Raw genomic sequence first — 17,404 nt, forward strand, 5'->3', positions numbered from 1 at the left:
CTTTTTCAAACATGTGGGATAGGGGTGCTACTAATTTTCCCAAAATCGCAATCTGAAATTCTGTAGCAAAACATGAAATTGGGATTCTATTTGTGGCTCTGAGTGAGAGAGCAGTCCTGTTACTTATGCAGCATACATCCCATCTCAGACAACAAAAACATTAGAGCATTAGTGGGTTTATCAGTATTTTTTGAGGAATCAGCACAGGGAGAAAAGATTTCAAAGTACTGTTTGGGAACAAATTGTCCTGCTACATTTCAATGAAGAATTATAGAAGTACCAGTACTTGTATGCTGAACCACAAAGGACCAATTTTCTTTTGAAGCTACTCTTTCCCATGTCATTTTTTATATGGCTGCAGACAGAAAGGATTTGGGGTGACTTGACTGAGACAAAGGCAGTGATGAAAGGAAAGCAAAGCCTTTTTTAGTAAACACACGTAGAACTTGCTTGGAGGTATAATCGATAGCAAGTAAACCAGTTAAAAGGCAGTGTTTATCACTGACTGCATTTCAGTGCATTCTCTTCTAAACAATTGTCCTTCTCTGTCATTTTGAAGCGACCTTGGAGGTCAGGAGAAGAAAAACATAACAGTTCATCTCCTCCTCTTTTTATTTTTTCCTCCTTTTCTGTATATTTACTGGAAAATAAATATTTACAGCAGATTATCACAACATCAAAGCCATGACACGTGTCTTGCAGACAACAAAAAACATCTCTGTGTCTGTTTGGAAAATGTACTTCACCTGAAGGTTAACCTGCTCATATGGTCAGGAAACATTGCCTGCTCCAGCAACATTTTCTTTGCTCTAAGTACTAGACAATTAATTTGAAAGAAATAAGAAAACAGTTCCAATTAAAAACAAGTGCTATTTAATTAATGGCACAGCTCCCAGTGACTTCAAAGGAATTGAATCAGGCCTGTTTATATGTTACAGCCTGGCTTCACAACCTCAGCTGCACAAGAAAGTGTTTGTGACATCTCTTCTCTGAATGCCGGCAGCAGCCAGAAGAGTTTGGGCTGTGCTTCCCCAGTCTCTGTGCAGAGGAAAACAGATCCATGAGACCCTGGGCAGGACCAATCTCTTGGCACACCATACACCTGGCATCGTTGCCACAAGAGAAGGACATGGCCACAAGAGATCAGCCTCTTTTTATCCAGAACCTTGTGGGCAACATGGCTGGTCACCACTGGCCTGGAAGAGAGGCACCTCCCCACGCTGTACAGACTGGCTGTACAGATGGAGGTTGGCTGTCCTGAGGCCAAGAGCTTGGCCCAAAGTGGCTCCTGAGCCACTGCATGAGCCAGTCAGCTGCTGGAAGCTAGAGCTTATTCTTGATGCTGAATACGGGATTAAGAGCAGATTTCAGCCCATGTATACATGCATGCTCTACAGTGAGAGCACTTTCACTAAAAGAGAGCATTCCTGACCATCTAATATCACTTTCCTCAGTAAGCTCAGGGTACAAAAAACACCTTAAAATTAGCCAGAAATCAAGGCAGCTAGCAATCCTCTATTAATGACATATAATAAAGCAATCCCACTGATGGCAGTAGGTAGCAGACTCATCAGACCACACACACAGAGGAGACTCCCCTGACAGTGAGGTCCAACCATTTCCTTGGTTTTTGGGCAGGAGCATGTGCTGCATTAGGACACTGTACAGCCCCTAGGCTTGCAAACATTACTCCTGCAGTAATGCCTACTTAAAATAAATAACATTTTTTAAATCTTTCAAAGCCAGTTTAAAAATCTTGAATTGCAAATTATGTTCAGTTAAACCTTCAGCAAAATATAATGAAATATTTAAACTGACACAGTCATGCCCTATAAAAGGGCAACTAACACTCCAGTAATGTTTGCATCAGACCCAAAGTCCACAGTGCCTGAAGCTCATTGTGTCTACTGGCTGTACTGATCTGCTGGTCTACTGCTGGAGCATTTTCTCCGGTAGAAGCCCTCTACTATGTACACACAAAGCTAAAGGGAGGTAGGAACAGTTCAGAACTTTCTTTTTTTGGCTGTGCTTTTCCCTGGAAAGTGCCCAAATGGTGGCATTGGACAGAAGCCCACAGCAGTACACCCACTCGTGTGCTTATGCAGTACTCATCTCTTGTGGAAAACTGGAAATCCCCCTAAAAGCTGTGGCCTATGCAACAAGAGATGATTCATTAGTCCTTATAGCACTTGCTCATTAAAGGAGTGTAATGAAGCTAACATTGTGCCTTCAATCTCACAGCTACCCAAAATATTGTGGGACTTACCGAGAGCTCCTATCCAACATCTCTTGCTACAGGAAGAGAAAATGAGGCTCTTAGGGCAGAGAGAGACAAGCTGTGTTCCCAAATAATCCCATGTGGTATCAATTAATTACTCAGACCAACATGGCAGTGTTAGCAGGTGCTTGGATCTTCCCTAGGAAGCATACAGTAGCAACACAAGCTAATTGCTGTCCTTCACATATATTCCTAAGGAAATCATTGCTTCACTAGAAAGTCATGCCTTGCAGATGCATGATTAGTTGGACACTATTTGCTATTTGGTAGTAGCTACTGAACACTGCCTGCTTTCTGTTTTAACTCCTGCTAATTTGGTCCCACCTAATAAGAGCTGTGATTGTGACCTTGTGGAAAAGGAAAACTAAAAATACATAAATATATACTAGCATTTTTAACATATAAAACAACTGAATAATGTAGTTTTAAAAGACCTGTAAAAATAGGTATATTTTAACATTTGTAAAATCCAGAGCTACACTTGTCTCCAGGCTGACAACTGTGCACCAGATATTTGGTCCAGAGGTCCCTTTAAGGACACAACTGGCTATCCATCAAGCAGGATGAACTTAAGCCCTGCCTGCACACCTCCCTGATACACCCTGGCACCAGTGGCCAGGGTCAAGCTTGCATGGGTTTGCATAAGTGGTGACACACAGGGTGATTAATGTAAATTAGCCCGACACGTGGCTTCAAATTTAGTGAAATAAACAAATCCAGTTCCTGCAAGGACATGCCTTGTTCTGTCTAAAGTGGAAAGAATAACACTGAGCAAGCTCAGAAAACATATTTTCAAAACTCTAGCTGCATTGGTTCCTACTCAAAACCTCGTATGTTTGAGCACCAGCATCTCTCTGCCTTAGGCAAAGAGAATATTGTGAGTCTAGATGCACTAAACACACACTCTGACCAGGTACACAGGGACAGCTGGGGCACAATTTGGTAATCACAGCCTCATCTGGGTGAGATGGCTGCTCTGTGCTGTGTCCCTGGTTGGTGCTGCACACCAGCAGCCCTTGCAGACCCCACACCAGGCAAGTTCCAGGTGCTGCCAGAGCAGAAGAAACACGCTTTGTGCCTAAAGCTTCACAGAAAGTCCTCGTGCTCTCAGCAGCCAGGGCATTTTAATAAATGAGCAACAGCCTAATGATGACCATAATTTTCAAGTAGGTTATGGGAATCTTTCAGGCCAGCATGTGAAAGCTTTTTGTCTGAAGACTATGCTACAGATGGCAAAACTTCAGAAAAAATTTCTTTTGGTTGGAGCGCATTGTCCTCTGCAGATTGACACTGCTGCTCAGATATGTTCCCATGGCCAGGACGCTGTGCACCACCACTGCCCATTACCTTCTCTTTCCCTCCCAACACCAGGCAGAGTCAGGGCAGAAGCAGTGGATAAATAATAATGAGCAGCACAGCCTTTGTGTTTCCATTACCAAGTAAGACATGCTTTTTCTGGTGACAGAAGCCAGAGATAACAGCCTTAGACATGCAACACTAGCTGCCCTCCCATTTCCCTGTCCCAGCAGAGACACCACCCAAGTGCCCTCACCTTGCCGGAGGTGTTTCTCTCGGCCGGACAAGGCTGGGAGCTGCCAGCACTGGAACTCCAGCCCGTCTCCTGCAGCAGGTCGGGGGTCTGCTGCCTGCTCTGCCGCGACACCACGAAGTGAACCTGCTTCTCACTGGCCTGCGGGAGGAGCACAGTGTGAATCCCATGGTCCAGCAAACCCCTGCACCCCAGCCCCAGAGTGTCTGTGAAATGCAGGAACCACTTAAACATTGGTTGGATTTCCCGTTAATGAGGTTGCTATGACATAAAGCAGCAGCATCAGTTCAGGTCAATGAAGTTCATAAAAGTTTACTGCCAGCTACTTAATATTTCTCTTGAAAATTTGGTGTTAACTCTAAAAAATCCTTTCTACCTCCCCCAAATTTGGCTGAAAGCAGTGCTCCACCACAGTGGGCACTGATCAGCTCTCACCTACACCTGTGTATACCACTGCAAAGCAGTGATTTGCCTGCCATGGTAGAGAGACAGGCAGACTACCAGAGCTGTTGCTGCTTGATGAATGGAAAAGCTGAAAAAGATACAATTAACCCAGAAACCAGGGATGTGCTTAGGCTTGCCCAGTGAAAGTGGGGAGTAAACAATGTAGTTAAGTCCACCTGCACGCAATGAGCATGACAAATGTAAGGAAGCTTGAAGAAGGGGAGAAAAGATATTTTCTTTAGTGCAATAACATCCTACTGCAGCAGAGCACAGAGAAAGAGGGTGGGCATAAGCAAGCACACAGGATAATAAAGTTTAGGATGGGAAAGCAGCTCACAAACTCTCACTCTAGGAAGAGCAGCTTCAAAGCAAATAACCCAAGCTCAAAGAAATAAACTAAACTAAACTAAACTGAAGAACAGTGTAGCAATAACCTCAGTGCTATAGAAGCATACTCAGAAGATGGGGCTGCAGATGCATTGTTTGTTGGTACCACAGCCCCCGGGGCTGCAGACATCCTGGCTTGCTTGCTAGCACTTCTCACTGGGGAGAAGCTCCAAGGAAAGCTGGCATTGAAGAAGCAGCTGAAAACCAAACCCAGATCCAGTTGCACTATTGAAATCAAATCTCCCACAGACAATTAACAGAAGCCAGAGGAAGCTTCTGGGAATTTTGTTTTTATAGCTTGGTTTGTCCTTTCTGGAGCTGAATTCAATAGCTGTAGCTGAGAGTTAAAAAAAGCTTTGGAAAAATGTCATTTTAGTTAAGAAAAAGCAACCTACTTCTCCTAAACTTCCAACTTCAAGCTTGAAATATACATGTTCAAGCCATGTTATTTTCAGTGAAGTAAAAAATGTGCATGTCTTTGTTACTTTCCCAATATCTTGGGGGATGCTAGTTTTTTTACTAGAAACTCAAATCTTCACAGCTTCATAATATATCATTTGGTGCAAACACACGTATTTCAAACCTCTGGACTCTGGACTCAACTGGTACCCAAAAGCAGAATTTTGTATGTTGGAAGAAAGGAAACCACCCTGGTCCCTAGTTTGTAATATGACTGAGGTGGAACTGAACAACACAAGATTAAACGTCCCAAGGGCATGTGGCCCTATGAAAATACAGTTTTCTCAAAAATGAACAGTTTCAACTTAACTTCTTTCTGAAATTTATCTGCTGCCACATGGTAAGCCTCAAAGCTGGTTATTTAGAGAAAGGTTGTAAAACATGATTAATTCTCATAGAACAACTAGCAAAAGTTCAACAAGAGTCTCTGTTGCAATGGCACATTTGTCTACGGGCCAGTCAAGCTGAGTAGTTTCTCAGAAGTCAGAGTGGTTTAGAAAGTTATCCAAACAACAAGAACAGCTTTTGTATTTACATACATGTGAAAATCCATTAATGTTTCTACTGATCAGATTATTTATTGCTGATTCATTCTGATCTCTCCCTCCCTCTTACCAGTGGCTTTTCCCACAATTCTTTCTCTGTATTTTATGCTGAAGTGAAAAATAAAGAAAGGAGGTCAGCTTTGATACCAAGTGCAAGTCAGAGCTGAAACACTCTTCTAGAATTAAAATCTGTTACAGCCAAGGCAAATCAAGCGGGAAGGCAGAGACACAATGGAAACTTCTGATCATCTAGTGGGTAATTGCATTTCAGAAAGGGGCACCAGGGCTGCTCTTGGCAGAAGCTGGCCCATGTCTCACTGGGATGATGGAGCACGGATATGCTCCACACCACAATCTGCTTGTCAGAGGTAGTTGTTGGGTCATCTGTTCCTAGCAGCTGCTCTGAGCTGTGGTGGGGGAAGGAGGTGAGGAGGAGGGTGAACATCTGGGGTCAGTAAAGTCTGACTCAGCCCATGTAGCTTGGCTTGATGCGCTCACATGGGCACCCCATATCTGTTACCTTGCACCTTTTCTTGTCACTCTCATGGAAAACAGATGTGGACTGTCTCGTTATTTAGATTCAAAGTGCCACTTCTGACACAAGGCCATGGCTTAATGTGACAAACAGGAGGCAGCAAATTCCCAAGTGTTATGATGTGTGCACGTTCCTAATTAGCACTTACACATTTTCCTCATTTCAGTTCTTGTGACAGAGCTTAGAGCTTATAAACAGCCAGACCCCTAATCTACTGATTAGCAACTGCTTCACATATGCTATTGTATAGTTTCTATAGACCTCAATTGTCTCAATTATTCATTATTTGAAAGTCAAAAATAATCAGATTACACAGAAATCTGGTAGTCTTCCTGCTGTGCTTGGTTTAACAAGCCACTGCACTTTTTAGTGAATGTTCTGTTTTTAAAGAAACTGATGTGTATTTGCAGCTTTCACCACCATAAATTAGAAGACCTCAATGCACTGCAAGTGGCATGCTGAGCTCTCAACAGGCAGGAAGGATGCTGTTGAGAAATCAGAAGACACAGTGAAATAGCCCTTCGTGTAAGAAGCAAATGCAAAACACCTGTGGCTTCAGTATAAAGGTTTTTCTCTGGCATAACATGGAAACAGGAAAGGCAAATGATAATTGATGAAAAACATAACAAAAAAGACACAGGTTCTAGGAATTTTGCATTAGATAAATGTGATTCATAGAGCTCACATCAATGCAATATAATCCTGGCTGTTTGGAAACCTGAGTTGCCCCTTTCATGGGCTTGTTTAAATTCCCAGGGGTTGGTGTGCATTTCAAGCATTATTATAGTTAACATCCACTCTTTGGAGACCAATAAGGACTTTGGTTGCACTTTTAAACACATGTATGTGAATACTCTTGTTAGTTATTTTTCCTTTTCATCTCACGTGTTTTTTGCTTATGAAGAGCTGATGCCTTGTTTTGTAGCCATAAAGAACTGTTCCAAGAATAATCGTTTTTTAGAAAATTTTTCATTCCAGACTTGTTGCCCTCAGAGAATTTAAACCTTTTCCCTTCTGCCTTCTGTTCCCAGTTAGTGAGCTACATAAGGTAATCCAGAAAGGTCTGCACCAGAATTTCTACAACTGGCATTATGTAAGGGCATGGCATTTTTTTCACCTATGCTATAAACTTCACAATAAAAGTTAACTACAACCAACCATGAATATATGCTAACACAGAAATCCTTTCCACAAAATGCATGGATTTGACTTTTTGTTTCAGTCTGACTGATATTACCCTGATTATACCCATCAAAAAGAAGAAGAAGCTGGCCTGATTTGACATCTTGTTACTGAAGCTCATGAATTTCTTCAAAATGTGAACAGTCTACATGCCTTCAAATGAAATTCAAAATTGCACAAGTATAATAACAACAGCTATAAATATGAGATAAAAGCAACAAAAGATTCTTGTCTTTGCTTTTTATGTGGAAGTTTTCTAAAAACAGACTGTAAACAAAAAACCCAAATTGGTTCTGGATGAAAAATTAGGCAGAAGCTGACCAATTTTGCAGCTGAGAAAGGCATGGGTTTTTTTTTCATCAGACAGTTCTGTGTTAGCACCCATTTAGTACTCCACATGAGTCTAAACAGAGATTAATAACTACAGATCCATTTTTCCAAAACAACTGGATTTCCATATACTGGATTTAGGTAAGAAATATCTACAAGTTGTGGACTACCTTTTAGTGGTAGTCCACTGCCTTACTCTAGTCTGGTTTGCTCCAGGGCTGAACCAGAGAGCACTGTGACTCCTGAGCCAGAGGGTCAGGATTCTGCTGGAACCAGTGCTGACAGGGTGCAGGCTGGCATGCCTTTGGGCAGCTGGCATCACTCTGGTGATGATCGGAGTGTACAGATGTTTGCACTGATCTATACTTTCCAAAATCTGATGGTAGCATGTGCCTCTGTGGGAGTCTATGCTCATGTTCACACCCATCCACAGTAAAACCAAGGAGCAGTCAGAGAAGTAAATTCCCCTCCAATCTTGACTCCTTCCCTCTTCCAAATACACAGACTCAGTGTTTGCCCCCTGCTTTGAAATGGATGGTGAAAAAACACTGCTTGGGTTTCTGCACAGCTCCAACCCCGTGGTTAAAGTGGGGAAGACAAACCTGTATCAGCTGGGCTGCGCTCTCTGGGCTGCCGTAGCGATGGTCGTGCCCATTGATGGCCAGCACACGGTCATTCTCCTGCAGCTGCCCATCGCGGGCAGCCATGCCCCCTTCCAGCAAGTTGAAAATAAATACCCCTGGCTCGTCGGCCTTGCGGACCAGCTTTATTCCCAGCTGCTCATCCGGACTGCTCTTGTTTAGCACTACATGGAAGCTGTCATCCCTGTTGCAGTGAGCATCAAGGGAAAGTCCGCTATTTCGGCACCGGTACCTCTGCTCTCGGAGCACCGTCAGTCGCAGCACGTGGCAGGGTTGCTTCAGGATTGACAGGGCATAGTTGTGAGGCACATTTTTGATGTCCATGCCATTTACCTGGAATAGAGAAGTGTAAATCAGCAGCAGAAAGATGGTCTATTCTGAGCTGGCACTGAGGAGGGCAGATCTATATACACAGATGTCTTCATATGAAGTGACATGTGCTATTTCAAACTGTGTCAAGCAGGAGGCCAAGTTTGTGGTGCAGAACAATCTTCCCCGCAAGGAAAGGATGCGCTGCACAGACAGTGTCTGTCCTTTTTCTTCCCCTCTCTCCCTGATGGTCTCCAGACATACACGTTAGTTTTCATCTTTCTTATTGCTCTTTCCCAAGCTTCAATATCCTTTCATATATGTTAGTTTTATTCCACAGGCTTCTGATTTCAAATTGCCTTGCTAGCCTTTCCTTTCACTCCCACTGTTTTCCTGCTGTTTCTTTTCTTCTTTATCTCCCAGCTGTTCTAGGTACAGTAAAAAAAAAATATATTTTCTTCACTAATGAATCTCTAATTATAAAAAAGGAAAGAGCCTCAAGTAGAAGTTTAAACGCCTTGGATATTTACTAACAATTATGCTGATTTACCACACTAGAGAATCAGACTTTCCTTTTTTTCCTCAGTGTTTTCCAGGTAAGATTTAATTCAGATGAGAATAAAACTGTATAACTACCACTTTTTATATTTGGCTGAGGAAAAGAAAGAGGAAAGACTTTCCAGTCAATCCCATTATGTTCATATGTTCATAAGAATGACTAGGCATTGCACTTTATATTGCTAAATGAAAACCAGTTGCAAGATTGTATTTCATCACTGGCTAGAAAACCTGAATCAGACAAGATATTTCCATGTAGCTTCACATTGCACAGGTTGAACCATTTAAATATTAAGAAACATCTCCAAAATGTAAGATAAATACTCCCCAGCGTGGATAAAAGCATTTGGCTGGTGGTTGCTTTTGCAGATTTCCTATGTGGGAACAACGGGGCTGTTCTGCTGCAGTCTGGTGGAGAGGACAGCACCCAGAGAGACACAGCTCAACTAGCTTTAAGTTGCTACCTTGGGTACCACAAACAGCATGAGCTGCATCAGGATGGGGCTGAAATTCACAAGAATCCTTGGTAAATCCTGGGCAGGCAGCCATGGATGGGAAGAGCTAGGCTGGGCCCATCCGTGCTAGTCTCACAGCTTCATTGTGCAGTTTGGATGTGCCCTGCAGGAACAGCTTTGTCTTAGTGGTGCCATTAACTCTGCTGCTCTGTGCTGGCACCAGGACAAAAGGCTCCCTGAAATGCATAGCTGGGTGGTGGATGCTTATGCAGCTGCTGCTGGGAAACACCATCCAGAAGCATTTTTATTCACTGCTACAGTGAAGTATGCCCACATCGTGATCCTGGGAAATCCCTTTGGCCCAGTCTGTCTGACACAAAGCAGAAGGCATGGCACAACCTTGGCGTGCCTCAAGTGTCTTCAGCTACCACTGGGGTCAGCAAAAGCTAGGAAATCATAGTGTCTTACAGGTGGTGCTCTGAACTTTAGAATGGCTTTCTGCGTGCAACATAGCAAATCTCATCCTGATCAACTTCAACCATCTCATTCTTTGTCAGGATATTTTTATCTCGTACCTCCACAGTACTGTACCTTTAGTATCATGTCTCCAGGTAGCAATCTTCCATCTCTGGCAATGACCCCATCTCGATAAATATGCTGTATAATAATGTGAACCAAAGGGGTCTCACTGCCTCCCACGATCCTAATGGCCAGGTTTTCATGGGGATCAGTACGGCTGATCTTAATGCAGGTAATCTCCCCATCTGGAATCAGGTGATACAACCTGGGAAAACCTGGAAATGCATATTGTAAGATATTTATTTGACAGCACAACATTGCTTTGTTGAAACATGCATTGCACAACCTCAAGTGCCTGCCAGTTAGTCAAGCTAGGTTTTATGCATGGATGTGATTTATACCAAGTGGGAAAAAAGAGATAGGTAAGCTTGCTGAATGGACTTGAAGGGATCTTGCTGCAATTAATATATTCAAACTTCCTTTCCCCCACTAAATACAGCCTTAAACCTTTGATGTAATCCAGACAGATTTAATGTACTTAGAGTTATACAAGTCAATATTTTAAAGGAATAAAATACATTTTTGGTCACAAGAGACACCTCGGAACCAGGCCAGTTTCTTCCTGGCCCTAGAACAGATGGGCATGGGCACCTCAACAAACATCCATCCCTGCTGTGCTGAGTTGTAAACTCTGCTCACTGGTAGCATCCCAGGCTGCCCTGCTTTCTCCATTTTTGGTGTCACAGTGGAGGACAGGGCTCTTGTCTTGTGACATCCAAGGAAGCCTTTTATCCATCTTTAGCTACCAGAACGACAACAAACCAAAGGTTTGGACAAACCAAAGCACACAGTAGTTTCCCTACCAGACCTATGCTCTCCTCTCATCCCTGCTTGAACTCCAGGAGGTAGGAATGAGTGGCTCTTACTGTGATGTGTCTATTAAAACCACAGTGTGCTCAAAGTACCTGGAGGGAAAGATCTCTGCTGGCCCTGGCAATCTGGCTGTGGGGAGGAGGGACTAATGGTGGGCAGGGGTCCTTTTTGTATTTATAATGCACTGGATTAGAGTATCTTCTTCCAAACCCTACTTTTCAACTGGCATGTCTGATTTCACATCATGTCACTAATACTTTCTTTCCTTCTAGGTCAATTCAAAATTTTAATCCATATTTAGCAGTGAGCAAAGTTGAAGTAAAAGCAGCAGTGAATTTTCCAGCACAGGCATAGCAGTCTTCAATTATTTTGAATTCCCCAAAGCTCAGAGAAAATATTTAAACTTTTTGCATGTGAATCCAATGCAGTGGTAAGTCAAAAACCTGTAAGTCAAAAAATTAACTGCTAATATTTTTTCAATAACCTATTTTATAAATTAAAGTACAGTGAGTGTTAATGAACAGTGGTTAGTGAAAAATGAAATTTTATAGACCAAAATCTGAGATAGAATAAATATTTGCTACCACAGAATTAGCAGGCAACAAACCAGCAAGGCACCAAAACCTTTTGAGAGAGGGCAAGGGGAAAGAAAGAATAGGAAAAAAATATTGAGAAACACCATGTTGCATCCCTTACCACTTCTTTGATCATATGCTCTTCAGGGTGGGAAGCTGTCCTCCTCCTCGTCTGTAAAAAGCACCTACCAGTAGCACAGACTTCGACTTTGTGGTTTTACACAGACTTGACAGGCAATAAAAGTCTGTCTAGATAACTACACAGCCTTCACCAACCTAATACTCAACCATTTATTCTTGTAATAGCAGTTTCTGTGTTAATACAGGTATACTACAGTTTTGCAGGCAACTTTAATGTTTCAGGAATGGAAAGTGCTTCATTTCCCCCATGCTCCTCTATTTTCTAAATGCTATTTGCTCAGCTTGTAATTTGCTCAATTCTCTCTAGCCTGAAGGGTGGATTCACATGATCTAAATCCAGGCCTCAAATGCACAGTTTGGTGATCTACGTGTTCTGACTTCCTTTGTAGTGCACAGGCACCCAAAGAGAGTGATTCCCATGCTAAATCACCCCTGGAGGTGCCAAATGTTCTCCACTGCTGTGTAAGAAAAGAGGCAATTAACTCTGGCATCTCAGTGAGGTGCTTAAAGTCAGACAATACAAATACTGCTCAAAAATCACCAATGGCCTGATCCTGCAACAGAATAAGCATGCACATTTCATACTCTCAGTGTGGTTATAAGTGTAGTTATGTGTAAAAATACAGATGAAAATCTGGACACCCAGAACTTCCCTGCATGCAAACAAATTAATATACATGTATATATTGAAGATACAAAAACAGTGCTATAATAGACCTATTATGATGACTCACTTCACATCCTAACAAACTATGCTTTTTGACACTGATGTTCATTTTTCCATAGCTCATTCTAAAAACTCTTCTAAAGGAATTATCCAGTTGGATTTCTTGTCCATGGAGAATTGTGGACTGAACAAGCTATTAACACTCATGTTATTTCAGCCTGTAATTATCCCAGAGCAAAATCAGGGCAATGTGGCAGTGAACAAGTCTCTACACTTGTACAAGACTTACCTACATTTTTACATATGTATAAACATAAATAGTTTTCTTTGCATTTTGAACAATGCCTTACCCGGTTTGTTAAGACTTGCAGTGGCACTTGGCTGACTTTCAATATGACTTTAAGCAGACTTTTTTAGAGGAATTTTTAATGTCTAATTTCCTTCTGAAATGTGCAGTCTACAGCAACCCAAATCTTTCCAAGATGTTTTTCTTTTGCCAGTCTGCAAGTCTCTAATGCCACCTTTTCATAGCTAGCGGGCTGTACTTCCTCACTTCCTGTCGTCATTTGATTTGTATTATTTACCAAATATACATAATAAACAAGTATTTTCTCCTCAAATGGGCTAAGCAACCAAAATAACTCTTCTATGATCCATTAATTTTTGCTGTCTTACTTGAAGTCTTGCCTCTTCTTTTCATCCCAGACATCTACATGGAGATTTAGATTGTCAACAACCTAGACTGTCATAAGTAAAAGGCCAATGCCTATTTTCATAACCTAAAAGTAAGTGTGTCAATCTAAATATATAAAGTACACAAATACACTTTTTGAAAATAAGAAAATTCATAACTGCTTTTTCACCAAAAAGTCTGCAAACATTGTGTGCAATTTGATGAAAACTTACCGTGCATATTTCATGATGATGCCATGTCTAGAAAGCAATGTCTTCAAATTGAATTTTTAATGTATAGACCATACCCAGAAAAGGTAGACCCTGCTTCAGCACCTGGTTGCATACAATGACTGGGCCTCAGGAGCCCAACTGGAGGAACTCCAACTGAGTTGAGGGCTTGTACCTTTCACACATATATACGTTCTGTTGTGAGGCTGGAGTACCAATTTTCACAGACTCCATTTTCCAGCCCTTACACTCTTTTTAAAAATTCTCAATTTTCTTAGGTCAGGTTTTCCAGAGCAGGAAAACCCAGGAGTATTGCATACCTTTCTTTACCATTTTATATTTCCAGTCCTTAAATATTGAAGAGCTGCTGAATCTAGAAAGAAGGAAACTTTCTGTCTTGTTTTTGGTGATTCTTCCAGGTTTTTCCACAGAGTGTTGTGTTTTTGTCACGGGGGGTTGTATGGAGGATTCTGAATCTGTCAATATAATAAAATGTCACCTGCATTCAGAAAGATTGTGTGGGCTTTTTTCTCAAGCAGTATTCTCTTAATATTAGTGTGCAATGTTATCAATATTTTTACACATTAGTTTATGGTAAACAACACAGGAGAGACCAGCTTTGCACAGTGAACTCCATTTATCTGGCACAATACGGGACACCAAGTATTCGTTAGTATAGTGGCCATGACAAAGTATTACAAAATTTTAAGTATGCTTACTATTTTCCCCCCCAATTTATAATATTTAATGGTAGCGTTCCTTCAGTGCTCAGGTTTCTGCTGACTTCTGTGTGCATCATGCTCCTCCCAGCAGTGCTGCCATGAGCATAGCTTCTGCCTTCATTCCCAGGACTCAGTGTGACAATGTGCAATGTTTGCTCTGACTCTTGAGTCCATATTAATCAAAGGTCACTGTAAACAAAATTTGTATCTGTTGTTGCAAGTCCTCATTTAGATCAGGCAGCCTGACTAATGTGCCAGCTCACCCCCACAAATAGGACCATCTGCAGCAGCACATATTCATCCTTCCCAGCATCTGGACACCAGAATTTAAATTAAGCTTGTGTAACCTAGTCTTGGAAAATTAATGTGCCTATAAGTATCACATGCCCTTGTGCTGGTGGGGAGCTTTATTCTGCAAATTTTCCTTCCCAATAGATTTTCATTTATCATGCCATTTTCCCAAAGGTTTGCCATCCTTTTGATTGAATGTCTTCCATCAATTCTCCAGTGATGCTTCTCCAATGGAGGGGCAGGTAGAAGGTGATGCCAGTTCTAATCTCTCTTCTTACTCGTGGACATTCCTCTCATCAAAGTAGTCCCAAAAGAACTAAAATGAAACTGTTGCTGAGTTGACTGTGTATCTAAAGAGTTGTGACTCTCATATACAGCAGGCAAATTCATCAGTCTGCAGTAGAGGAAATGCTGCAGAGACAACTTCTTTCTTCGGGAAATTGCCTGGCTCACTGTTCCAGAGCGGAGCACTTTGAACCAGTTCTGTAACAGCTGGTTTGGGAAATCAGAATGGCAACTGAATCAAATCTGAGAAAAATAGGAACAGGGTGGGATTTCTGTGGGGTGCAGCCTTCCTGAGACAGAGGTTGGGCTGCACTGTCTTGTCCTGGGGCTGGATAAGCCACTTTTTTTTTTTTTTTTTTTTTTTTTTTTTCTGCATACAGAGAGCCTTAATGCCATGAAATGGTTGATACCATCTGTGTTTCACTTACCTTCTTTTTCTTCACATACTTTTCCAAACACCAAAGTATTTATATTATCTATCTATCTATCTATCTATTATATATATGTATGTGTATATATATCTCTCAAAAATATAACAGGGTTCACACTGAACAGCACAAGAGGGAAGACTGTTCTGTGGTTCTGCCAGTGCCTGCTGGGGCTGCCTTGGTCTTGACTGCTGCAAAGCAATGCCAGATGGTAGAACTGCATCCACTATAAGACTAGTTTGACTTTGAAAAACATTTGCCATCCTCAAGCAACCCTAAATTAAATTTCTTTTACAATGGCTTGACTGCAAAATGAAATCAATTAACATTTTTGAAAGTCAAAAATACAGCTCTATTACTCTAAAACTGTAAGGAAGTTTTTTTAAATTGTACCTGCAAATTCTTTGCTCCTAAAACATTAGCTGGTTCACAACTTGTATTAGTAGATCAGTTTGAGTAAAGAGTATATATATCTATAGTCCTTCTTGGAACTCAGTTTAAGATGTAAAGCCAAACTAAGAGCGCAGTGATACAAATAAGCATTGCAAAGCTGGAGCATTCTTTGCTTGGAGATATTTTATCATTTAAGTAGTTTGTCAAGGTCATTTGCACTAATAGATCTAGTCAGAAGATATACATCTTAAATATATCAGTGCCTTAAGCATGTCCCTGTCACCTTCCCTCACATCTCAGAATGAAACTCTTTCTTTTGAGCTTTCTAAACTTCTGCTTCAGACCTGGAAAGCTATTTGTAGCTGTAAATGCTGCTAATGAAATTGCCCTCAGATAAATATCACAAGCTTGGGTGCTGCATAGAGACAAATATTTCTTTGCATGGGATTTTACAAATAACAAAGCATTAAAAATGAGAAAATCTTAACAACTCCTTCCCCCTAAATATTTTCTCATTAGTGTTTGTACTTTTCATTCACCTCTAACATTTTCTTTGGTTTGGACTTGTAACAACTCTACTGAAAATGCCACAAAAACAGAGAAACAAAGAAAGCCTGAATAATTTAAATCCAAAAAGAGGATGGCCATCAGCTCCAGGTGTGAGATAGCATTAGACTATCTAACTACTAGTAACTATTTCTCTACTGTAATTCTCTACTGTATTTCTCTTATACTGTAATTATAACAGAAACACATTTGATATTATACATCATATTTTGCAATGTCCCTGGGTGTCAGTTTTTTCCAAAACCAGTACTAGATCCAGCTTCTAGTTAAGAAGAATTTGAATGTTTTTTCTCCTTCATCAGAAACCATTATTTTGTCTTGTACCCCCACAGTCATATTGCAACTGAGCAGTGGCTCAACAAACAGAGCAGCTTTGGATTAAATGCACCTACACACCCTTAATGAAGGGTTGCTGAAGGCTAATACATGGCTACTTGTTGTGATGTTCATTCTCAGAGCTCCTTTGACCAAAATACAGGCAAAACAGATTAAACAGAGACATGTGAATTAAGATGGGGGTATTCTGAAAACTGGAGTCAGATGAATTATAAATTGAGCTTTGCCAGATGATCTTAGCTCTCATTTATCAAGAAGAGGTTATCAGCAAGAAGGGGCTCATATCACTCTGTGAGGCTGGTATAGTCTCAGCTTTATTCTGCTCATGCACTGACTAAAGCTGGTGTGGAAAAGTGGTCACCAGAGAATTAGTGAAGTGCTGCCCGATCTCCTGGGGCACTGAGTCGTGCCTGAGTTCTTTTCTCAGGTGGTCCCAGACACAAACCTATGAAACTTTGGGCAAGGCAGCAGCACCTTTCCCACTGGGTGTGGGGACCGCTGAAGTGAGGAACCACCTCATTCATCTCCACAGGAGCGCCTCCATTCTCAGGAGAGTGGCGTGACAATGGTGAGACAGACACGCAGGGCTCCCTTTTCTTCAATACGTACAGTGAGCACAGGGCAGAGCATACTGCAGCTATCCCTAAAGACTGACCAACAGCTCTGATTAGAAGTCTAGCCTGCAGACTGCTCAGAGCAGCTGAGGTTAAAAAAAATAAATAAAAGAAGAAAACATACAGAACTGGAGAAGAAAACCAGCCCCCAGCTGGCAGGATGATGATAACTGCTACAGAAAGAAGTACATTCATTTCCTCCTCCAAGAAGAAACAGAGAAAGCCTTTGAGATGCCATTACACAAAGCACCTGTTGCAAAGGTCTGAATTGCAATCTTTGTTCAAGTTGTATTTGCATTGCTTCAAGTTACTTGCTTGCATTTTTTAAAGATCTATTTCCAGAAATGTGTAATCAAAATGCATTCTTTGCAAATGTAATTAATAAAGTAATTTAGGTAGCCAGCTTCTGTGATCTCAT

At 41.4% G+C, this 17,404-nt stretch overlaps 1 protein-coding gene across 2 annotated transcripts in view; it reads right to left on the bottom strand.

Moving 5' to 3' along the window:
* LNX1 (ligand of numb-protein X 1) overlaps positions 1–17,404 on the bottom strand; it is a 120,308-nt gene that overhangs the window by 12,795 nt on the left and 90,109 nt on the right. For both annotated transcript variants that reach the window (XM_041459982.1, XM_041460067.1), the window contains 3 exons: positions 10,264–10,466; positions 8,312–8,683; positions 3,831–3,968 (listed from right to left, as the gene is read on the bottom strand). In XM_041459982.1, the coding sequence (XP_041315916.1) occupies positions 3,831–3,968; positions 8,312–8,683; positions 10,264–10,466 (713 nt within the window). The remainder of the gene's footprint in view (positions 1–3,830; positions 3,969–8,311; positions 8,684–10,263; positions 10,467–17,404) is intronic.

The sequence above is a fragment of the Pyrgilauda ruficollis genome, unplaced genomic scaffold (assembly GCF_017590135.1).
Source record: "Pyrgilauda ruficollis isolate IOZ18807 unplaced genomic scaffold, ASM1759013v1 scaffold1, whole genome shotgun sequence".
Taxonomy (NCBI): Eukaryota; Metazoa; Chordata; class Aves; order Passeriformes; family Passeridae; genus Pyrgilauda; species Pyrgilauda ruficollis.